The 24,294-nt window shown below is 42.5% G+C and overlaps 2 protein-coding genes across 6 annotated transcripts in view; one reads left to right on the top strand and one right to left on the bottom strand.

Moving 5' to 3' along the window:
* DAAM (disheveled-associated activator of morphogenesis-like protein) overlaps positions 1-21,040 on the top strand; it is a 113,541-nt gene extending 92,501 nt beyond the window's left edge. For all 3 annotated transcript variants that reach the window (XM_022837049.2, XM_022837048.2, XM_022837047.2), the window contains 10 exons: positions 3,244-3,471; positions 5,792-5,989; positions 12,978-13,192; positions 15,125-15,309; positions 15,561-15,693; positions 15,970-16,219; positions 16,686-17,815; positions 18,232-18,595; positions 18,736-18,895; positions 19,254-21,040. In XM_022837049.2, coding sequence (XP_022692784.1) covers positions 3,244-3,471; positions 5,792-5,989; positions 12,978-13,192; positions 15,125-15,309; positions 15,561-15,693; positions 15,970-16,219; positions 16,686-17,815; positions 18,232-18,595; positions 18,736-18,895; positions 19,254-19,345 — 2,955 coding nt within the window. In that variant the 3' untranslated portion in view covers positions 19,346-21,040. The remainder of the gene's footprint in view (positions 1-3,243; positions 3,472-5,791; positions 5,990-12,977; positions 13,193-15,124; positions 15,310-15,560; positions 15,694-15,969; positions 16,220-16,685; positions 17,816-18,231; positions 18,596-18,735; positions 18,896-19,253) is intronic.
* A 183-nt stretch (positions 21,041-21,223) lies between these two features.
* Positions 21,224-24,294, bottom strand: part of LOC111262645 (uncharacterized) — a 19,456-nt gene continuing 16,385 nt past the window's right edge. For 2 of the 3 annotated variants that reach the window (XM_022837051.2, XM_022837052.2), the window contains one exon: positions 21,224-24,236. In XM_022837051.2, the coding sequence (XP_022692786.1) occupies positions 22,247-24,109 (1,863 nt within the window). In that variant the 5' untranslated portion in view covers positions 24,110-24,236 and the 3' untranslated portion in view covers positions 21,224-22,246. The remainder of the gene's footprint in view (positions 24,237-24,294) is intronic. The other variant, XM_022837053.2, reaches the window with a different exon arrangement.

Here is a 24,294-nt window from a genome sequence, read left to right as displayed (position 1 = left end):
TTGCTGTTTCAGTATATCATAACAAAATAATATAATAAAGTTCAGTTAATATTTTCACCCACAATATATTGTTTGGCTTAGCCGCTCAACATTTACTATTATATAGCCAAAAGTTCTAATGTTCGTATATATCCTGGGAGGGCATACGCAGAGTTAGTGTCGCCTACCGGATTCTAGTCGGCCTTCGGCCGATGTCAAATGAACGTAGTTGGATCAAAAAAGAGCCTGATCTTCGGGCAAGCACACAAACATCACTACCTATAATATACACATAGCAGACAGATAGTAGCCAGACGGCAGTAGCTCGACTCTATCTTCTGACATATAAAGCGATACAACCGACTCTATGGACGACTTGCTTAGATTTTCTAGGGCGTCCGGCTGCCGAATCTACCATAGAACACTCGCCAGTCATCGCATGTGGTTGGTCCTCCTTGTTATGATATTGCTACTGACGAACAGATAGCGGACTCCTTTCCGCACCATCATCCAAATTCTCATTTGTTTGCTCAGCAGTATAGCGTTTATTACAACGCGCGTGACTGCGAACTACTCGAAAGACTCGAGCGCACCAAGCAAGTCGAGAGTGGCAATATCATATATTATATCGTTTCGTAGTTACATTACGTATGCCATTCAGGCTACGTTAGCTAGGTTTCGTCAACCAGTCCTCTCAGGCAACCCACGGTCAGGCATGCTCGCGGAACAACCTCTTCATTTAGTCACTTCTACTTTCACCCATACCCCACTCCCACCTAGTGTAGGGGGAGTCAGGTTTAAAGCGTTCTATTGCTGCGGTGCCTGACGTAAGATCTAAGATCGTATAACTTCAGAGTAAATGCTGAAATGGGCAAAGATATGAAGTACAACAGATGGTAAAGAAAAACACACGGCACGCACTGGCTCTTCTGTAGGCAACATATTAAATAAGAAGTGGAGTCTGGGAGTTGCATTTCTTTTAATTTCATTCTTTTCGTATCAAACAAGACTGTTTATGTGCTTTTACATACATATTGCACAAATTTTCAGCTTACGATTTATAAAAAATATTTGATATAAAAACACTACTGATCAGTACATAGGTGAGTGCGCGAGTAACCAGCAGCAGCGTTCAGTAAGGGTCGAATTCGTCAGCTGGCGATTTCCATGGCGACGGTCCGCATACCCAGAATAACGACAGTGTTGATGGTCACGCGTCCACGCTTCTACGAGGCATCATCAACATATCACATGTTCCAGCCACCCACAACCACCCCAAACGCCATTCACCTCTCGATGGCATGGGGAGCAGGCAACAGGAGCAACGGAGAGCACTACCGCGTACAGGGTCAATGCATGGACTTGTTTATTCGTGTGCACAGCAAACTCTCCGCTCTTTATATCTCGCCAAGCTTAGCTGACCTGTGGGTAGCAAAGAAGTGTGCGACATATGGATCCCAGGCAGCCTCGTAGGACTCGCCCGACCCGTATCTCGTTTTCGTCAATTCAGTTCGGAAGGCCTTCTCTTGTCTATAGGGACGTCGGTGGTCTCCCTCATCCACTCGCTTGCCGTAGTTACATGGGTCATCTAGCGCGCATCCATACATCTGGCATAGACAAATCCAGCCTAAATTGCCAGATTGCAGCGATGCAAAGCTTATGCTTTTCTCGGCCTTTCTTTTTCTTAGTCACTCTACATCATATGGATAGGGGATTCGTGCGGGTGTACGAATCATGCAAATGTTTGGCTATATGGACTTGCTCTTTCATAGCATCTCCTTGACATAATAACTGCCCAATGTCGTTGATCCATCTCTACAATATTTGATAGCTAATTCGATAGGTTTGTCTGTCTGCCAGTTCAATTCCCGGCTGGTGGCTAACGCGAAAGGTGGCCTGTAATTAAAGGAGGACGGAATCTGAAAATAACATTATTGGGACCTTCTAGCCGACAGTTGCATTGTGTTTACAAATTGCGGATCATAAATGTGAACAGATGCGTGCTTGATATCAGCTTGCGTACAAACAAATAGACAATCGGCCAGTCGGCTATTCTCGGAAGCTGAGATTCATTGAAGGGTAACACCTTCCTATAGTAAAGAGGCTACAGGCAAATAGAGGTCACAGACTGGCAGACAGAAATCCATTCAATTTCAGAACGCCTCAGTTGTGCTTATTGGCGTCTGTGGTTGAGCACGAACCAAACTGCTTCAAACCTCGTTTATCTCAATCTTTACAAAATCCTTAGAGGTCAACTGCAGAGTTTCAATAAGGAAGAAGATTTTGGGTTTTGGGTTTGGGCCGCCATAAACACCCTGGCCCATGAATTTCATTCTCGAACGAACTCGCTCACTTACCCCTTATACATTAAATCTAAACAATTCGGTGAATCCTTGCCATTCGGGGCTCCATCTATCAGCGTTTAGCGACAACCCCAACTGGACAGCCATCTGGGTTCGACGATGGGTATCGATCGCCAGTCAAAGCATTATTTCATTAAATAGACATTTTCCTGATTCTCTTTAATGGAAGAAGCAACAATCTATTGTTTTTATTAGTTGATTAGTATGAGAAGGAGCAATGGCAATCATATGAAGACATAGGTTGATTATTCATTGGCCAAAACGATCTCAGATACAGTTTAGGTGATCTTATCTACGGATACATAGTGTGATCTGGAATGTCTTTTCGCCACCGTCTATCTAGAGTGTGCATATATATGGTCAGGGATGTATACGAGGACCGTCGCATACATCTGCCATTGTAACCGGAAGCAAGCGTTAGTTTTATAGTTTATAGTTAGCCGATAATGAAAAAAACTTCCTTTTACATGCCTGAAACATGTCGATTTCGGCAATTAACGGTCTTAGATAAGATAATCATATGCCCCTTTATCACAAACGCTGTACCGTCCTTGCAAAACTTATAGTACCTGGCATACGGACAATATGATCTGCATTGTTATTAGTGCATTGTATAATAAATGTATCACGTTCGCCTATTGTGGAAACGGTATTACGTTCATATTCGAATTCAGTCTGCCGCTAAACTCACTATTACGGCCGGACACAATTTAATATAGGTATCCAATATGCTTGAATATTAATTTCAAAGAAAAATCATAAAAGTATCTGTTTGATATTCGAATGTTTCTACTACTTTAAGTTATATTTGGACAATGTCCAGCGTTAATAATAACAGCAAATCGCTTAGCGGCTCAAATGGCTTATTTTTTAGCGGCCTTTTATTTGTTTGCTTTTTCAGTTACCTTATGCTGAGGATGACGAAGAGGAAATTCGGCAACGGGCCAATTTATTCGAGAGCTTGAAGACGGCACTTCGGACACAGACCAACTCCTTTGTAACTCGCTTCCTTGACGAACAGGGCCTGTTACGCTTACTCGATTTCCTTTCTGCCATGGATCGGCAGACGTTTGAGAGTTCGGTGCATACGTCCGCCATAGGATGCGTTAAGGCACTCATGAACAATTCGGTAAGGCTTCAACAGGTAACAGTGAAAATAATTGCTTATTATTATCTTGCTTACTAGACGTTATACGTTATGAAACCCGCTTGGTGAAATTCATTATTTACGATTTAGAGAAACAGCAAGCTCAATTGAGATTTTAAACTTACAAAGTGCCATAGAGGTCTTCATATTTAGCCCTTGTTCGATATTTTTACCCGTTTTTGTTAATAAGTAGTTCATGGCAGGTCGAAGAAATACTTGGGTGTGGTTTAAAGGAAAATGTTTAGAGGAAATGCACGTATTACTCAATCCGTTGTTTTCTTCAGTTTGACTTGAAGAGCTTCAGCAAAAAGCACTCTATCTTCCACAGACAGACAAGTGAATGAAACATCTTCTCGATGTGTGCTTCTGTAGCTTACTCGATCTTCTGACAACTACTTAGAATTGTTGGAAGTGCAGCAAGCATGCCTAGAGGCCAGTGCCTCAACACTATGCCGATACGTATATGTGAGCTCCAGCATCTGGTCTCGGCCTGAATCTAGGGTTGGGTAGAATAAACCTGAGCTCATTTTCTTTGGGTAATCACGCCTTTTTGATAGTTTCGCGCTGTTTGCCCCGCTTTCCTATAGAGGTCATTTCAGGATATTTGAAGCTATGATATTTTGCCATGTGTGGCTTATTTATAAAAATGCAGGTAACAGTTTTTCGCGCGTCGAATCGCGCGAGCTGCTTTTACCTTTGCCCGATAAATCGAATGTTGGGACCGTGTAAAACTATCCATTTTAAATAGGTTAGGCTATTTGCTTATTAGACGGGAGGACGGGCACTTTTTATACGTGGTGTTCGTACTGCAACTAGAATTGTTGCTGGCAGTAAGCGAAAAACATACCCAAACAGGCCAAGGAAAATAACGAGAACAGGGAAAATATTATTCTTCATATGGCGTTAACATTATCTTATTCTAAGCTGCCTTTCGCTAAGTTCCCTAATACTCAGCAGTATGACAAAGACAGCTTCACTGATGAAGAAGCCCAAGTTTAGTTAATTGGTTGAAACGGCAGCAGCGCCAAAAAGGGACCATTGAATCGTAACGTGACAATATTTTATGTGACAATAATATATGACAATAGATTTCAAATCTCCGTCGCCCAAGATCGTCTTCAAGCACACGATTTCTGCCTCGCAATACAGCTTAGCGCGAAGGCCGGCGCATGGAAAGTAGGGGCGTGTCGGGTTCGTTCGCGCGCGCTGGTCACTCGTGAAGATTCGCATTGGCAGGTGAAGCAAAATCGCATTTTGTGAGCATCAGCGAGCAGTGGTTTGTTGAAACGCGCCTTTGGTGTAAGTACTCAAATCATGTGATGACCTCTAGCTCAACCAGGGAATACGAAGCGCTACTTAAATCCAGATGTTCCCTGTAGTTTGCCTGAGAGCGTTGGCACGAGCACCGCCCTTACGACGTCTAGCGGTTAGGACGGCAAAGGGAAAGAACCCCCCGAAGATTGCAAACGGGCTGAACAGACGCAGGCAAACAGGAAACGGGACATTACTAAGCGCCCGCTACCAACTCTACCGATTTGAGTGTACAGCTGGGTGGATGGACATGTGGTTGCGTCAAAGGGGTCGAGAAGTACATCTCTTAACCGAGTTCACTGCGGCGCCAAGCAGTACTACGCTGGAAGAAGCAGCCAGCCAATAATACAACGCCGTTGGGCGACTGATAGCATTGGAAGATACCAGGTAAAGTACAGCATTGTCTCTAAGAGTAAAGAAGGGGCCGGCTTTCTTGCGACATAAATGCAGTGGCTCGTCGGTCAATTTACCAAAACTTCCTCTCGTCACCGAGATCGGCGATGCGTCGGTTTAAGAATTGTGAATAGCAACGATCCAAAAGCAACCAGCGAAAATGTTGAATATATTGCAGTAGTTACTCGGAAGGGTCCCTTAAGTCGGGCTGCTTATTGAAGGACGGGACGAGATAAGTTAGTTTCTACGCGCTGCTATCGAAAACAGAAGCCTGTCAAAGACGACATTTTCGGGAAGCGCAACCCCAACGGATAACGGTAACAATAGTCGAAGCGACAACAAGCTCTTACGCTTGAGAGCTCCAGGGCTTCCAACGACGCCAAGTTCAAATAAAGAAAGACTGGAAGTTCATAGCAAGTCTTTTCTTAGTAAGATGATTTGCACCTGTGGTTGGTTTCTAAGACAAGATTTGATTGAATTTTTATTGTCATTGTGTTTGGTATAAGATCGCATGTAGTTATATTCATTGTGCGACGTTTTAGTCCTTATAGGTTGTTATACTTCACATTAAATCGATGTATTGACTATGAATTTGCAGACGGGTCGTTCACATGTACTGGCCCATCCAACAGCAATTAATATTATCGCCCAGTCACTTGCCACCTGGAATGTCAAGACCAAAATTGCCGTTTTGGAAATTCTCGGAGCGGTGTGCTTGGTGCCAGGTGGGCACAAAAAAGTTCTCGAAGCGATGTGCCACCTCCAGAAGTTCGCTTGTGAACGAACCAGGTTTTTGGTAAGTTACCACATACAGCATCTAGCATTGTATCGCATTTAGCATCGTACAGAAAACGTGATAACATCTTAGAGAATACTATCTAATGACACTGGACAAATGGAATCTTTTGCACAACTTAGACGTGAGAACGATTATGGTAGCAGCTTGTCTAGGACCACAGTTTTTGCTCTAGCGACGGCACCTGTGAAGATTCTATGATTGTAATCATTAAGCGAATAAATCTGACATCTTGGCTCGACTTTTCCCAAACTCGATGCGAGCCCTCATTGTTCTGTAAACACCTTTCTGTTGCGTTAAAAACAGCTTAAAGTACATATATGGGTCAACTCGGTCGAAGCGTTCGATGCGGTAAATTTAACAGCGGAGTGGGAGAGAAATTGCGACGGTCACACGCAGATGTTGACGAATCCGCGAATGTTTCAAAGCATCCGAATTGCGGAGCGGAGACCGGCATTTTCACTACGATCATCTGTGATTGAACATCTAATAGAACGAATAATTCTACGCGTTCAAGATGGTGTATCTACATTCACGCTTCGGGTTAAAGAACCTCGGACAGGCAGTCAGCTGTCATATGAAAAGTACTATTATTTTTTAAATAAACCACTAGAAACGTGCGTTGAGTGAAACATCAAACGATAACACGATGGCAAACCTTTGAATAGACATTATAGGCGCTTTCGGCTACGATCTTCGATCACTATAATGTGGTCTGGGTTGACTGTGGAAGGCAGCTAACCTCGACATCAGAAAAACGATATTTGACTCGGGAAGTTCACGGCAAAAACGCGCAAACGTCCAAAATAGCGGCTTCTGTGTTTTACCGAATTGTCATATTGGTACCCTTGATATGACGGTGAGCACACATTTGGTAATTTCCAGTGATTTTCGAAGGCCACTGAGGTAATCAAGTTAGATAAGTTGCTGGCGCTAACTCCAGTACTAAACCATTCCAACGTCAAGCCTGGAAGATGGACAACTTTAAACTGTTCTAGCCGACACTTGCGGATGTTGAACAACGATCGACAGGCATAGTCTGCGTCCTTGTGACACTAGTTACAAGTAAGATTTCGGTTCGAAGCTGTTACACCAACTAGTCCCGATGTGAAGCTAGTATCTAGAATATATAGAAGTGATATTTGCAAATATTACAGATAGCTACAAATAGGTAGCCTGCTGATTATATCTGTCTAGCGCATTGAAGCTCTCACCAATGGCAATAACTTACTCGGCAAGATATTTGTATACATATTAAAGATAAAGCTTTTTTTTCTTCGACTTTGCGAGCCAACACGATGTGTATGATGATGCTGTTCGAGTTTTTCTTTCGTAATAAAGTTTTATAACGATCGTCGTTATCGCCTTTCGATCTTTCTCCAAGACCCAGAAAAAAGGATCTGTTACTGGCCGACGGCGGCTTGCAAAAAATAAAGTGGCAACCCACTTAAGAGACGGCTCCTCATAGCCAGTTGCGGTATTCTGTTACCGATGAATGAACCAGTTCCCACAGAACTATTCAGTAGCCAAGCGATGGTAAAAGAAACGATTCGTTAGCTTTTGTGCCTAATATAGGTTTCATTCCTTAGGAGTGAACCTAATTTCGTGGAGACTGATATCCATTAAATCCCAATTTCTCTGACGCTTCACTTGGTCAACCCGTATCTTCAGTCAACAATGTTAGGGGTCCAACGGCGTGAGCTGGCTAAGGTCATTGTAACTATAAAAAGCATGGTGCATTTTCAGTGTAAATCTCAGCGACGAAGCAAGAAAAACAAACGGGTTAGTAGAATCACAGGTACCTACTACCAAACGAAGAGTGCCCTGTACGTGTCCTGCGAACCCAAAAATAAGCCACGTACAGCTGTCCTGTATTAATGTCCTTTTCTGGTTTCCCTTAGTCGACAAGGCTCGCCCTTTTCTTTCAAGGCCTCCCTAATCGCCGTCAGTGTGTGATGTCCAGATGAGGTCCTGCACTCGAATTCCAGGCTGGCCTATTGGAATTGTGCTATCCTGCCTAGTTCACGCTAGACTCACTCCTCTCTTCGTTTCGTCTTTTCTTTTCCTTTAGCGCTACGGGGCCACATTTATAAAGTTTCTGTTTTTCTTCTGCCCTGTTTCTTTGTTTTTTTCGCTTCTCCAAGGTTTCATGGTGGTATTGCGACCAGAACCGCTGATGTACTCATCGTCCGGCGAGCTTCTCAAAAACTCTTTGTGTTCCCTTCCGCTAAGTAAAAGTTTGAGCGACACCGAAGCCTCAAATAGAGCTATGAACGGCCGGCAACCAATTTACGAGCGATCTGTACAAGCGTTTTATAGTGGCCCGAATACATGCCGAAAAGTGTGACTAGCGCGAGGCTCGGGTCGCTCAGTTAGCTTGGCCTGGGCTTGCGTTATGAGCTATAGGCAAACTAGTATGCCAATCATATATTATAAGACACGCGTACATGCGTGCAGAGAAATTGCAAACGTGGAAAAAAGTGCTTCGACGACAACCTGCCCTGTTATTCGGAGCTGTTGTTGCTTCTGTCTCCGACGTCGTCCGCGATGAATCTGTGCTGCTTTTACTTTTCGCTAGCGCCGTTCAGCTGCTTTGGTACGTTACATTGATTCTGCCTGTTTTAATGTTTTCCGCATCTTCACATTTGATCTACCCTGTTGTGAGTTGTCTCCGTTTATCGCGGTACATGTTTGCCACCACCGTAGTAGCTGCAGCGGCAACCCGGTAGCGTCGCCAGGCATGTAAAATCATGTTCATCTAGGCTCGCAAACAAGCGCACTGATACAAAGATACCGCCTAATTATGTGACCAGTTGTTAATCAGGTACACAAAACACCTGTAAAGACTCGAACCGGACAAGCAAGCATCTTTGGATCTATGGATTCAATCGTGTTACCTGCGTTCTGACGTTACAACGTTCATTTTCTTCAGGAACAGCATACTGATGCTCAAATACTACCATATCACTCAGTGTCATGAAATAGACCTACTATCGTCGAAATAGCAGACAAAAGTTCCTTGTGAGAAAACGTCAGATGGTAATGAAGACGGATATTCATTCGGTCTGGAAACGGAAAAAGCGTGCCTGTAAAAAACTATTTAAATGCATATTCCATTAGTATACAGTTTAAAACAACATACATTGCAGAAGCTCTATATATATATACTTCATCAATATCACACAGTAAAATAGGTTCGAAAACAATAACCTGTTGCTCAGCGGAGTTCATGAGGACATGTCTAGAATTCGTGGCTGGAGCATCCCTTGTACTGTCATCAATGTGTCAAGTTATAAACCCATTATTTAGAGCACTAAGCCGACTCTGCTTGTGTCCACATGACGAATACATCTAATCCCTTCATACAGGTTAAGTTCTTTCATATGCTGAGGGTTCTAATTGGGGGTCTGCTCTTAGGTACCATATTAGCGACAAAAGATCGAATATTTACGCACACAGGTTGTTAAAAGCTGGTAGAAACACACTTAGCTTGATTAGTACTGACTTCGATATCTCCGACGCTTGCTACAATATATCTAATGTACATCATACGCACACAGAAGATAACCCGTTTAGCTAAACTTCTAGGCAAAATTGAAGCTTTTGAAAAACAATTATCTCAGTAACTACTTAGAAAGCCACTTGATTTCTGGGCACAAGCCAAATGGTGGCGTTAATGTTGATATTTCGATAAAGTGAATCAACCATGTATGAGTCGGTTGTTAATCTGATTCGCTATAGGATTACTAATCTACGTACTTGATACTGCTTAAATAAGAAGTGGAACTTCTCTTGACTGCTCATCTTAAGACATTTTGATCACTCGAAAATGCAGTACGCAAATATTAAAGAAAATAATAACTACAAATGCGAAATTGATACTTCCGAGTTTCGTACCCCTCTGTGTTCTAACATTGTTCGAGACAGAAGAAAAAGTTTTGATAAAAATCACTACTCTTTCTATCTGGTAAGGGACAAGCATGCACATGGTTGGAGCCTTGATGCCATCATGTCTATCGCCTAAAAGGCTTTCGTTAAAGATAATTCGAGAGATTGGCTCGTTGTCGTAGCGCGAACAGTTCTGTCGCTGATTTCCATATTGTTCCACTGCCAGTACCTGCCAGTATTTCTACCCCGTATCTTGAACCCAGAAGACTGCCAGATTACTATCCCTAGTTGATGGCCATCGATATCTAAATCCCTCACTAAGAGCTACCATTACACTTTCTGTGCCTGCCTTATTCTGGCGAAACCGAATCTGGGTATTTGAATAACGTGAAGAGTAGTTTCGCGGGCTTACATATCTCAGCTGATCACTCATATCTGCCAGATACGAAAACTGCTATTACTAAAGTGATAAAATTATATTGACGGCATTACTGTTAGTGAAAGAAAGCTTAGAAAGGATTATACAAGGCCACTGTTGTTGGGTGCAGCAAACAAGGTTATGCACAGAAGTAGCACGGACGACATGTCGGGGAGACGGTTCCTCGTCACAACTACTTGGCCTTTACCTGAATTAATCTACCTTAATATAACCATGTATTATAGTCCCTATCATGAAACGAATGTAAAAAAGATCAATAAACACACACACGCACACACACACACATTCTGGTGGCGCTTTGGCCTATTTGCGGCCTCCATTAGCAGACGAGCGATTGACCACTAAATAAGTAAAAAGTAATTGATCATACAGGATGCAGACGTTATTGGTTACAGAAGAAAGCGCCATCGACAGGAATCATCGTCGCCGATCCAGTCATTCCATAGTTTCTGATCACAGCCAACTCCACGAAAAATCATTGTTATCACCGTAATTGATTAAATAGACACTGACTGAACTATTTTGGCGGTGTTACGCGACGGCTTGTGGCGGCTTACGGTTGTAAACGAGTGACATTGCCTCTATAACCCGTAAGAATTGACGCGCTAATAAATGTTAACACCGTATAGACTTTATCTCGGTACTGATGGTACAAAGGTGCTTGGCACAATGAACCAAAGTGAAATCTCCTTAATATTAAATCTGTTTGTGTGTGTTGGTATCTGCATACGTCTATTTATACATACGTACGGAGATACACGAACGTGTGTAGATGATCTTCACTATTACGGTGATGTCTTGCAACAGATCAAAGCAACGGGTGTCATTAGAGATGATTCAGTGGGCAGTTAACGAATTCAACAAAAAGATTTTGTTATCATTTTGCTATGTTAGCCCCGTGAGCACGGCGCTTCATAACAACTATGAAAATCGTTCCCTTAGAATTACTACGGCCAATAGCACTGCAGGAAATTGTTAAAAAGGCCAATCGGATTGCAAGGCCCGATTGCTGCTGCTACTGCTCGTACTGCCAGTATTGCCGAAAGGTAGCGCTAACGGCAATTTATTACCGGTGCCGTCTGATTTAGCGGCATGCATACACAGAGTGCTGAGGTGATCGCCGGCGATAGTGGCAGTTTTAACGATACGATCAGCGTTGCCGTAACTATGGCGGTGTGCATTGAAACACGCTCGTAACGCTGCTGGGGATCGGTTCGTCGCCGGATAAAACCAGGAGACTGATCGGCGATGGGGAGTCGGACAGTTAACGGAACCGGAAAAATCAAAATACAACGGAAAGTAATAAACACAAGAAGATGCCGCTGATAACGACGAACGCGACGTTGATGAAGAACGAAAAACAGCTGAAATAGATTCACTGTTGAATACTATCTGTCACAAGTTGCGAAAGTGATCACGGCTGAGAAAAGCAGTAACGGGCCGTAGGGAAGAATATCGTAGGGAAAAATTGTGCAAAGTTTCGGCCTGGCTAAGGGAGCTTAGTTAAATACAAGTATCTATTAATGTCGTCGCAGTCATCGATCAACAATTGAATGTAATAATCACAGGCTGCGAAATGATATGGCGAGACAGTGACACATAATTACGGTTAATATTAGGAACAGCTACATACAATTTTAGCGGCAGACTCAGTAACGTGGAAACCGTATAATGCAAGCAGCGGCGATACGGACCAGATGTTTTGAAATAGCACTCAACGACAGTATCGGACGTAAAACGCGGAGCATTTATTTCATAAATATTATTTTCATAAACCAGCCTTATAATTCCAGCTGAGACGCGCGGGTGTGCACGTATGCAAATATAGAGTACGACAAAAAAGGAAAAACACAGATTCTACTTTTAAAATTTGCACTTTCTTATTTTTGTTAACGTATAAATTCAATTCAAACATGAAGAAAAAGTGCGCTTTAACATTTGTTGCGCTGATCTCAGCTAATCTCATTATCTTAGTGTATGCAATCCACCTTTAAAGATTTTTCATGATAGACAACATGCTCTGTCGAATTCCAGCGAACGGCAGGCGCCAATGCAACTGGGCTTCTCTCCGCTTTTGGGGTGGGGGGGATCTTCAGTAATGAAATTCGAAGATAGCTGTTGAGTCAGACGGCCATCATGGACTGAACTAATGGCAGGGCTCAGAAGCGAATCAAACTGAGGAAACGATGAAGCCGGAAGAGTACCAGGAGAAGTAGCCAGCCAACTTGAGAAATATCCCAGCAACAGAGCTATTTCTGACAGGGGCACCCAGCGGGACAGAGCTCTGCCTGCTGGAGAATTTCACGCAATGGAGAGATGGGGGTTCCTATATGAGTCTATGAAATGTCTCGGCAGATAAAACGCCAGCTCGTCCCGTACCCTCCCTCCCCTGCTGTAGGTTGCAGAAAGCATATAGGCAGTTCTGAGCTTTCTGATTACTCTGCTTGAAAGACGCCAGCAAAAGCAACAGCTAATGAAGCGAATCGTATGTGCTATCTGATAGAGCTAATGTTTTCGCAAAACGAAACATACATTTTATATTATGCTGCTACCGCTACTAACGCCCTGTAGCTACCAACATGTTACAGCATGGAGTGTTGTAGAATTTTTCTACGAACCGCGTTTTTATCATTGAAAACATTTGTACTGTTCTTTTTCAAGACGATAATTAACGACCTGGATCGCAGCATTGGACCCTACCGGGAGGATGTGAATTTAAAAACAGCCATTATGTCATTTATCAACGCGGTGCTAAACTATGGCCCCGGGTCGGAGCATCTGGAGTTTCGTCTGCATCTCCGCTTCGAGCTGCTGATGTTGGGGATTCAACCAACCATCGACAAGCTGCGTAAATATGAAAACGCACTATTAGACAGGTGAGTCGGTCCCTCTCTAACACACTAGAGCTCATAAACTGTAATCCTCTACTAGATAGATTATTGATCAGTAATTTATGGGTTTTAGGGTGAGGGCCACATTTTAAGTACGAGGCGTATCTTTCATCTACACAAGTTTCGGACGTCGACCGTAAGTTCGCACCTTTTCGTATATATATAGAAATCATTGTGCATAGCTATAGGCTATATCTGGACTAAACAAATTCAGAAACGACGTGTATTAGTAGCAGAAGCTAGTTTACTGTCGTTGGAAGAAACACGTAATGGTGATCGACATATGCCGTTGCGACGAAAGTAGTCTCCTAACGGAGATCATAGGCTAGATTGGTTTATTATAAGTGAAATCATCAGAAGATTCAGAAGACCCATATCCGTATGCGATAATAAGAAACACGCAACGAATGCATTCCAGACCCAAGAGTAACGTATTAGGAATATAGTTTTCCACTTCCAATATATATACGGCTAACAAATTTTTGTTGTTTAGCCGTGTTGGCCGAAAGCCATTTGTGATGGATAGTGATTAGGCAAATTAGGTTTCCAGTCATGAAGCACTTCAGCGAATGCATCGGGCGTAACCCCTCGGATCACTTTGTGATATCGTTGCACTATCTGCCAAAACTTAGTCTATTTTTTTATTAAGCGTTCTTTTCTTCGTTCAACATTGTACTGAAACGTGGTACTCTTTTCTGACCTTTGCTTGCCTTATTGTAAACTATTATGAACTTGTTTGAAATTATGTATATACTTCTTCTTCATCGAATATTTTTTAATAATGAAACCCTTTAGGATGAATGTTCATTTTTAGGTAAGTTGCTACGAAAAGCGTAATTATCAGTGTGCAGCTATCTAAGGGTATCACGTTTAGTTCCAACTTAGACACCTTTACATGAAATTTTTATAGTTCACATTAGTCTACCATAAACTATTTTATAAACCCCCATTGATTTCCATGACGTGTGAATTACCAACGAAAAATCGAAATACACGACCCATTTCCGTATTTTTATATGATTTTCATTGACATAAGTCGACGTTCCCAGGGATAACTTACGCGTGAACAACTAGCCAGCCTTCTTTAGCTCTACTCTTACCTTCGACATAGCTTCACGCCAGCTTTTAATTCTCGAGCCGCAAAGCTGAACCCCCATCTATATTTCCAACGTAGGGTAAAGAGAATATCATCGACTCAATACCAGTTAGAGCCCTAGATCTTATGGAATATGTCATCTGTCTCTTACAGCAGGCGTGGATGGTATTTTGGCGGATGGAGAGAACTCCATAAGAATGCCTCGCGTCGCCGAGGTCATCGCCGTTTGTCTTTTCTCATGCTCTTCATTTTCTTTCGCCCGACTTTTCTTTACTCTCACTGGGGCTTCATTGTGTCTCTTTAGTTGGGTGAGTCACGGACAGCGACGGCGATGAGCGGCTTGTGTCACGCGGTGTTCCGCCAAGCTAGTCGGGTGATGGAGATTCAATATTTCTGCAAATTTTCTGCGTCATTGCACTATCGAAATCGGCGCTGCTCTCACGTCGTGGCTATGGCTGTTGCGCTCCACTTCGAGTTATAGCATTTCGGATCCGATCTAAACATTGTTTCATTTCCTTCATATTTATTCGTGCCCATGACCTAATCCTTCGCTGTGCATTGTTCGTGCCTATTTTAGCGTAACGGAAGGACACTGCGGAACCTTTGATATCCAGACACCTTTCTTAGACTCTTGTCTAGCATTCTTCTACACATATTTTTCACAAGCTTAAATATTTATTGGAAACAATAGAGACTGCACGTTGGAAAGTTTTTCATTGTAAGTATGTCGATAAGCAAAAACCCTTCAAGCAATCCTTTGTTCGTGCCGAATTAGACACTTTTAGTGGACCGGGTAGAAAATGTGGTGTTTTCCATTTCAGGCATTTGGATATCTTCGAGATGGTACGGAATGAAGATGAACGAGAACTTTCAAAACGTTACAATTGCGACCATGTCGACTCAACCAAACCTCAAGAGATGCTGTCGTGTCTAGAGCAGAAGATGGTCTTCTCACCCGCTTTACCTCATTTTCTTAGTTTCATGCAACACCTTCTCCTGATGCCCTGTAAGTTTGCCCTTCTAAAGTAGTGCGTCAACCTCCATGAATGTTCTGTCAGTTGTCGAACATTTGGGTCATTTGTAGACTACAAAGTTATTCCCTGACAAGTCGTGATATTTAAAGGGTTCATTCATATGAAGCACGCCGTATACGGTTAGCCAGTCTGAATAATCGAATTCAACAGCATATCTAATGCAGAAAATACGGAATCATATAGAACTGTGGAATGACCTTCACTGACTTCGTGTGGTTCTCAGCGAAGGGAAAGTCGGTTGAGCACTGGATTCTGTTTGACCGGCTGGTGCAGCAGATCATACTGCAGGACACATGTGACGGCATCGATCATGATGTCGCGGTGATACAGATCAACGTTGGAGAGATTATTAAACAGTATGTAGGCAACGATTAACGTATCATTTATACTTTAACAAAGACAGATTTTTAGTTGAAAAAATTATATTGACCATTTTTTGTGTTACTATGTGAGAGTTTAGTGCCATTTGCATAAACATGTAAATGGTCAGAGTCTTTTTAGATTCAATATTGACGTAAGCTACATACATCTCTATAGCCACACCCGTACCGTATCGCCTATTTACACGTGGCGGCTAGTTAGTGACTGTCATGTCAAGTAATCGTTTTTAATTTTTTCATTTTTTAATGTAGTTTGGCAAGCGAGAAAGAACTTCGATTGGCCCAAGAAAAAGCGGAAAGGTTCGAGAAAGAAAATATTGATTTAGCGACATCTATTGCCGGCAAGGAGCAGCAACTCGAGCAGACGACACAAGAGCGAGATGATATTAAAGATTCCCTGGAAAAAACCAAGGACAAACTTGAACGGGAGACTGTCTCTCACCTCAATACGAAACAGCGCATTCAAGAGCTCGAATACAATATTCAACAACTCACAGTTGCGGTAAGTTGCTTTCGCTATTAAGGCATCTCATGTAGCAGCAACAGCGGCGAGGCCTTTGACGCAATGCTAACTCAGATCGGAGCGTAATGCTCGATGCATTCAGTAGTGAAGATATTAGTGCTGGTGTCGGTGGTCTTAAGCGAACAGTAAGAGTGAGCGGAAAAACAGGCAAAGCGAGCAAGAAGGAAGCACCAAAGATACGGGGCCAGTCTAACCACGAGTTATCGCCAAAACTTTTTCCTCTACCGTTTCTCCATACTATTTGTGCTACCTATACAAACACGCAGATTCTCATTTAACTGCTCTTCAGATACTTTGCTTCCCTATAGCTGCCCTCGCTTGTCCTGCCAAGCTTTATTTATAATAATAATAATAATAATAATAATTTTGCGTTGTGCAGCAAAATTCCACTTCGTTACTAATCGTTTGCTTTTTTATTGGGGGTGGGGTTGTGGGTTACTCCCAGCTCCAGCAGAAGACAGTGGCAGCTGCGCAAGCGGCTGCGGCGGCTGCTGCGCAAGCCGTCGCTGCCGCCGCTGGCAACGAAAACGGCTCGTCCATGCCACCACCTCCACCTCCCCCACCGCCTGGTGGAACGATCGTAGTGCCTGGTGGTATTCCGCCGCCGCCGCCACCCCCTATGGGTGGGCTACCCGGAGCACCTCCGCCTCCACCCCCCCCGATGGGAGGCCTTGGTGCTCCACCTCCTCCACCGATCGGCCTGTTCGGTCTGCCTAAGAAAATCGTCAAGAATGTGCCTCAGCCGTCGAACCCGCTCAAAACGTTTAACTGGTCAAAGCTACCCGAGTCGCGTCTACAAGGTACCATTTGGTCAGAAGTAAACGAGGAAAAACTTTACAAGGAAATCGATCTTGATGATGTCGACAAGACGTTCGCTGCCTTCAAGAAAAATTTGATTGCGTCGAACGAAGATGTTACCGATGTGCCCATGAAGGGTGGGCTAACCAGCAACAAAGTCAAAGAGTTGTCTGTCATTGACCCGCGTCGTGCTCAGAACTGCCAGATTTTACTGACGAGGCTGAAATTGTCCAACGATGAGATTGTCAGTTGTCTGTTGTCGATGGATTCGAAGGAACAACTTCAGAAGGACATGATCGAGCAAATGCTCAAGTTTGTGCCTACCCTCGAAGAGCGTACTAGTTTAGAGGAACACAGTCACCAGTTGGAGTTGCTGGCCAAAGCTGATCGTTTCTTATACGATGTTGGCAAGATCGTTCATTACGAACAACGCCTTAAGACGCTTTGCTACAAGAAGACCTTCAAAGAGAAGCTCAATGATATTAAGCCGAAGATCACTGCCGTAACAGAGGCGTCGAAGGATCTTCAGCGTTCGCGAAGGCTACGACGTCTTTTAGAGCTGGTGCTTGCGTTTGGTAACTACATGAATCGTGGAGATCGTGGTAACGCGTGCGGTTTCAAAATTGCCTCCCTCAACAAGCTTGCGGACACAAAGTCGTCCTCAAATCGAAATTATACATTGCTTCACTACGTTATAGAAACCTGCCAGCGACGATTCCGGGAGGTGCTTAAGATTGACGAGGAAATCTCGAAGGTTCGGGCAGGCAGCAAAGTCAAGTAGGTTCTTTTAATTGCAGTTTAATAACTTAAAGGTTAGATCTGTGAGTAGTATTTCTAAGCTTATACGGTTTCAACTAACTTTGACGAAAGATTATGGGATCGTTCACCATGTATCTTCAGTGAAATAAGCAATTTACTGAAATAGATATTAGTTTAGAAATAGTGATCTAATGGTTACGGTTTTTGGGGGGGTAATTTTTAATGAAAAAATGTTATCAAACAATTTCGGGAATAGCATTGACAATGCTATTCCCGAAATTGTTTGACAAAGAGACGTAAATACATAAAAATGGAAATAGAGCAAATAGTATGCATGCAGAAATGTCTAGGTGTTGTTCCCGATACTTTGAAGCGTACAAGTAAAACCAACAGTAGGTAACTATTTCCGCTCCTTTGCCTTTTTACTCTTTTAGTTTGTCCGAATTGTCAAAGGAGATGGCTGGACTCAAATCGGGTCTAGCGGACGTACAGAAAGAAATCGATTTCCTCCGAGGTCAGGCCGAACAAATTCTCGATGATAAATTTGTACCGGTGATGAGAAACTTTGTGGCAAATGCTACCTACAAGTACCAAGAGCTTGAGGAGCTCTTCATCGAGATGAAGCTCAAATACGAAGAAGTTGTGCGACTGTTTGGGGAGGACCCGAGCTCCGTGCAGCCCGACGAGTTCTTCTCAATCTTTGATGCGTTCCTGACTAGTTTCAACGACGCTAAGAACGAAATTGATTCTATCCAGAAACGGCGCAAAGAAGAAATGGAGAGACAAAAGGAACTTGAGGTCAGAAATAACTTTAAATAATATACTTTAAATCTTTAGAGGCGAATCGAAACATCTGTCACTGCAAAAAGCTAGAGGGCAGTTAGTGGCGCACAATGAAATCCGTTTTAATAAAGTTCGTGTATTATTTTTCGCTGCAGACAAAGCGTAAAGAAAAGGCTAACAAGGAAAAAGAGCGTCAGTCTCCAGATGGATCGGGATTTGCTGGACTACGCAAAGACTCCAAGAGTGGAAGCGCACCCAATGGAAATCAACAGCAGCATGGAGAATTCGATGATCTGATCTCAGCTCTACGAACTGGTACGGCATGACGTCCTTTTGTTTCTCGAAACGCTTTCAGCATTTCAACAGTCTTCTGCCAATGGTATATCTACCATACAAGTCAAACATTCACTTACTCCAGGCACTATTCTTGCAATTGTGTCACAGCTGGCGCGGAACGAGCTTAAAAACAATTTTATACATTTATTTATTGTATCTTATAAGATTTCCTTCGATACGATGAACGCGGTACCGTACCCCTATATGTTCACCTTTGCTGGCATTGCTTAATTTTTCACGTCGTCTCTTTTGCATAGGTATTGACCCTAGAGATGTTTTCGAACCCTACTGTTATACGTACGTCCGCTCACTGTTGTATTACTTTCTTATATTTTAGGTGACGTGTTTGGCGACGAGTTTTCATCCAAATACCGTCGCTGCAAGAAAAGATCCACTTCGATCGAGACCGAACGCGAGCGGGTGCGCTAACTTTATTAGTATCATAGAGAAAAATTACCCATCCATCTCGAGTCATCGATTTCATCTGTTCGAACAAGCGGCAGCTGCTTAACAGCCACATGAATGGCCATTGATGAGGCAGACGTTTGTTGCTACCACAATGCTTGACCTTCTATTATAACCATAATTTTTGTTTCTATCATAAACTCTATGTTAAAAAAGGAAAAGCTAGTGTGCCGGGTGCTGGGATGGATTCATTAACTACCTAATCGACGCGAAAGTGTAGGAAGCTGCAGGACATCAGGCTGTTCATCGAGTCCAAAGCACAATTTTGTCTCGAAATAAAATTATGATCAATACATTAGGTAGCTCAAAATGCTAACCAAATATACGTAGTACGATATATCCCCTGTGAATCCAGTAGAGGCAGGTAGACAGCTGTATGCTAGACCCCGTCATAAATGGTTATTCTCATTTTTTTTTTTTTTTTTTTGTCTACATCACAACTACATAAACAACAAACACGGTCAAACAACAACAAAACGAGGTAAAGTGACGCACTGATACCAAGACAAAATAAGAACAACTAGAATATGCCGAAAGGAAAAAAAAAACACAAATACACATGAATACATTATAAAAGAATCAAGGAAACGTTACACTAAGATATTATACATTATATATATGGTGAACACGAACGCAAGTATCAAAGCAGAACGGCTTTCTGTCGTTCAGTGATAGCTAAGCCATATTATAATAATTTCTATTATAATTAAAAGCAATTACGGCGTCGTAAGGCTCCTATATATAAGCATAGTATTAATAATATAATTCATTGTAATAATATATATACGGAAACGCAAAGCCCGTTCTTTCTAGGGCGCCAGTCAGCCCCGACAATAATATATAGAAAAGAAATAATTAACAAGTATATTTAAATCTATTTGTCAACACACAGAGCAGTAGGGGTTGTCTTGTATTTAAATGATGTGACGATAAGTTATCTAAAGCAGATCTAGAAATCCTACTGCGGACTGTGAAAGACCATTCGTTCGAAATTGGCTGAACCGCCACTTCAGCCTGACGAAATAAGCGAGACTTCCGCAAATGAAACGCTATTCTATTGTACATATGTGAGCCATAACTCACATATATATATATATATATATATATATATATATATATACATATATATGTGAGGATGAAACCAAAAACTACTTGCTGTGTCTAAGATATATGAGAACAAACCTACCAGACAAAAAATAGGACTGAAATGTATAAAGTTCAAGCTTCGAGGGGTACAGATGGGTTCGTTTGCAGGACTGCTTCGTTCAGTGGCCGGTCAGTGCCAATACACTACCGTCGCTGACGTGAAGAGAGAAATTTTAAAAAAGAAGCCTCTAAACATTCGACACCTGTTATATGCAGGGTCGCGTCACATCCCCCGCTTTCTTCATATCTTCAGAACAATCCCTTTCGAGCGGATACTAGAAAAGCTAGTTGAAGCCAAGTGATTATCGGTATGTGGGGAAGGTTATGCTGGTCGGACGGAAAAGGTCGCTTAAAATGAATAAAAATGGGTAGCCCAACAGAGAGTAAAAGGCAATATGGAAATCGAACGATGATACCAAAATAGCCATGTTTACTTCAAAAACGTTACAACAAAATAGGTAACATATGGCAGACGTTTTTATTACTGAACAATAAATCTGACTGAAATCTGGGTCCGATAGAGTTTTCATTTTAATTTGCCGACATTTACGGAAAGACAATCGTATTCGTCTTTTTCCCTGCAGATTCAGCTTGACCTGTCTAACTAATGGCGACATGAGTCATTAGTTGCTGGTGTCGGGGTAACAGCTTACACAGCTTCGAAGGCACCATACGGCTAACAATGAAAGACCAACATTTTTCTGGTTTTCAATAAAAATACCACAGCTTTATTTATCTTGATTGTTGTTGAATATAATCTTTGTCTTTCTCAGTGTAACAGAGTTATAGCTAAGTAAAGACACGATAAATCTTTATGTATATTGTGCCTAACAATAAAGAATCACTTCACCTTCTACTTTTATGTGATCTGTGAACATCTCTTCTTTTTTTTTCCTTTTTTTCTCCAGAGGCCTCTTTTTTTTCGTACAAAGCTCTTTATGATCAATAGTGCCACTATAAACATACATCGGCTTTCTCTACAATAACTATAATATTTTAAAAAACACGACTAAAAACTACAAAATAGCTAATCATGGTTTCTTACAGACAGTCCTGGTAGATCTGTTACGTTTAGTATACTTTACAAAATCGCATACTAACTGATGATCTATCGCTACTATTTGACCACAATTTTAAGTGCACACGACCACAAAGTCAAACTGTGTGTATAAACTTTTGTAGGAAACAAATGGAGTGTGTGAGCCGCTCTGGCAACATAGACCACAACTTCGAATAATTAAGGTCAGTTTACAAAAGTACCTATAACTTATTCATACTATTAGTACCTATTTGTTATTAGTTTATTGTTTTTTTACGCTTGATTAGATACTAATTAACTAGAGGTTAACACTGCAATGGCTGACGCACCGATCGCTTACCTTCAATCACTTGTATAGGAGTTCTGTACAGTACCGACAAGGCTTACGAACACTAATTTATAAGGTACTGAATCATACTAACGGTCGAAGATCTTCACGAATGCCAAGAAACAAAACTTCTTAATATGGCTATTGATTGAGCGCAATTTTGAGCTTGTCTCGTGTATTTTCCACCATAAAGCTGATGCGCTTTGCTATTCGGCGAACGATCCGCCTTTGTTGCATACATGTGCCACCGACCTACACAGATAACATATCGGTAACGGTAACACGTAGAAGGCGAGACATCTCAATTAATTTTTTCGCAGCTTTGCGTCTGGCAACCTTGTAACGTTGTCCGCTATTCGCTCATGTCAAAATTAACGTCAACCGGTTCGTGGTCATCGTTTTGGCGCTTCCGTCGAAATTTCTTGCGAGCCTTAAGGGGTATAGCGGAATACGCTGGAAACCAGATTCCATGACGTTGTTTCGCTATTGCTGCTTTGATGACCAGGAGAGCAACGCCAAAGCAGGCGATAGCAATCAGAGAACCAGTAATGAACCCATAATTCGATTCCGCAAGCCCTTGTAGAGCAGAACTATTCAGACGATCAATGCGGTAATTCAACGAGCACGAATTAGCTAGAATCCATCGATCACCAAAATACTTGTAACCGTCACACCAGACCTGTGGTTCCTTCACCTTAAACTCCGATTCTAGTTCGTCCGCCCCACAACCCCATTGGAAAGGTAGCGCGAAACGTCTCAAACTAGAATTAGAGTGATTAGCTTTCTGCTTCTCCAGGTTCTCTGCTTTGTGTGTTTCATTTCCTTCATTGTAACACGTAATCATAGTTACTCTGGGAGCTTTATTACAGAGTGGACCCAAGCATGTTATCGTGGGACGACGACCGTTCTTCGGGCAGTCAACCTTGCACGCAATTATTGCTCCATCTTTAAATACGATTTTGGTGAGTTTCAGAGAGTCCAGAGCATCTAAATCTAGCTTTTTCTTATCATGATCAGGCACCACTTCACTGGTCTGATCAGGATCAGTATCTTTAGTGTCGCCTACATTTGTAAAACCGTTCATACCTGCAATTGTCGTCGTTGAAGGCACCGCTTCGGTAGTGGTTTCATTAGCAGAGGACACCACCGCTTCTGATGACACCGGCGGATTGTGAAACTTCATTGGAATCATGCCAGTCTGAATATTATTAGCCTTCGTTGTAACGTTTGTCCTTTCAGTGCTTACAATACCTGATGACGAGATATTGTGTAGGAGCTCGCTTGCGGCGCCCTCAGTTATGGAAACCGGGTCTTCTACCTTATTTGCGTTTTCTGGACCGACTTCAGCATTGTTTACGTGTGTCTTCTCTGTTTCGTTTGGAAAGCTTGGAACAATGGTCGATTTCGCGTGGTGATGACCTTCCTCACTGCTATCAGTTTCGCTGTCTGTTGGTATTAGATAAGAATCTTTATTTAACTCAGGTTTCGTATTACCCGAAACACTTGCACCTGTCGTTGTGACCTTCGCGTCTTTTTCGTCTGTTTCAACCAACTGATTCGTACCGTTGCCATCATTATGTTCCTTTAGCATGACTTCTTTTCCATGCGTTACATGCTCTGTCACATTTAGATCACCGTCTGCAGAATCTGCCACATGATTCGTTGTTTTTGCATGGAGTTGATCCGCTGCAGATTCATGGCCACTATCTGTCGGGACATGTTCGGAAGTAGGCTCATGCAATGGATCGTGCTTATGGCTGTGACCATGTGGATCTGTTTGAGGAGAACTACTAGAATCATGATCATCTCCACCGGCCGAGTTTACAAACGCCATCTGCTCGTTATGAAATACAATTACCCTTTCGCTAGATCCTACATATTTTGCGTCAGGATCGGTTTTTTCTTCAAGAACGCGTTCATCGTCTCGCAGAATAGGAACCTTAGTATCACTCCATTGAGGGGATGCGCCCGTGACTGATTGAAGTACGAACTCATGATCGTTCGAGTTACCGTACTTATCGGAATCTGCGTCTTCACCATCCCCGCTCCCATGATCTGAGTCCTTGTTATCGGCTGGCTTCGGGTCGCTTCCGCGTTTTCCAGCTGTTGCCGTGCTCATCGTATTGCGTTCACTATCTTCTGAGGCGTTTACTTCAACTGTAATCAGAGTCACCGCGACCAGCACAACCGCCATACGGATCATTCTAGGATTCATACTTTTGTTTTTATATTGCTGATTCTTAATGAAAATTACCTCGATCTCTCAAGAGCAGCTAAGCGGACTGTACTCGATTAGGAGTACGGATGCACGTTGCTGAGTTAGTCAATCCACAGTTCCAGATCTGAAATATCAATAAGAATAAGAACGTTGCAAAGAGAAATTGTTATAACAGAGATTAT

Source organism: Varroa jacobsoni, unplaced genomic scaffold, assembly GCF_002532875.2.
Source record: "Varroa jacobsoni isolate VJ856 unplaced genomic scaffold, vjacob_1.0 scaffold_688, whole genome shotgun sequence".
In the NCBI taxonomy this organism is placed as follows: Eukaryota; Metazoa; Arthropoda; class Arachnida; order Mesostigmata; family Varroidae; genus Varroa; species Varroa jacobsoni.
The sequence above is the reverse complement of the archived record's forward strand: the minus strand, read 5'-3'. Positions and strand labels throughout refer to the sequence as shown.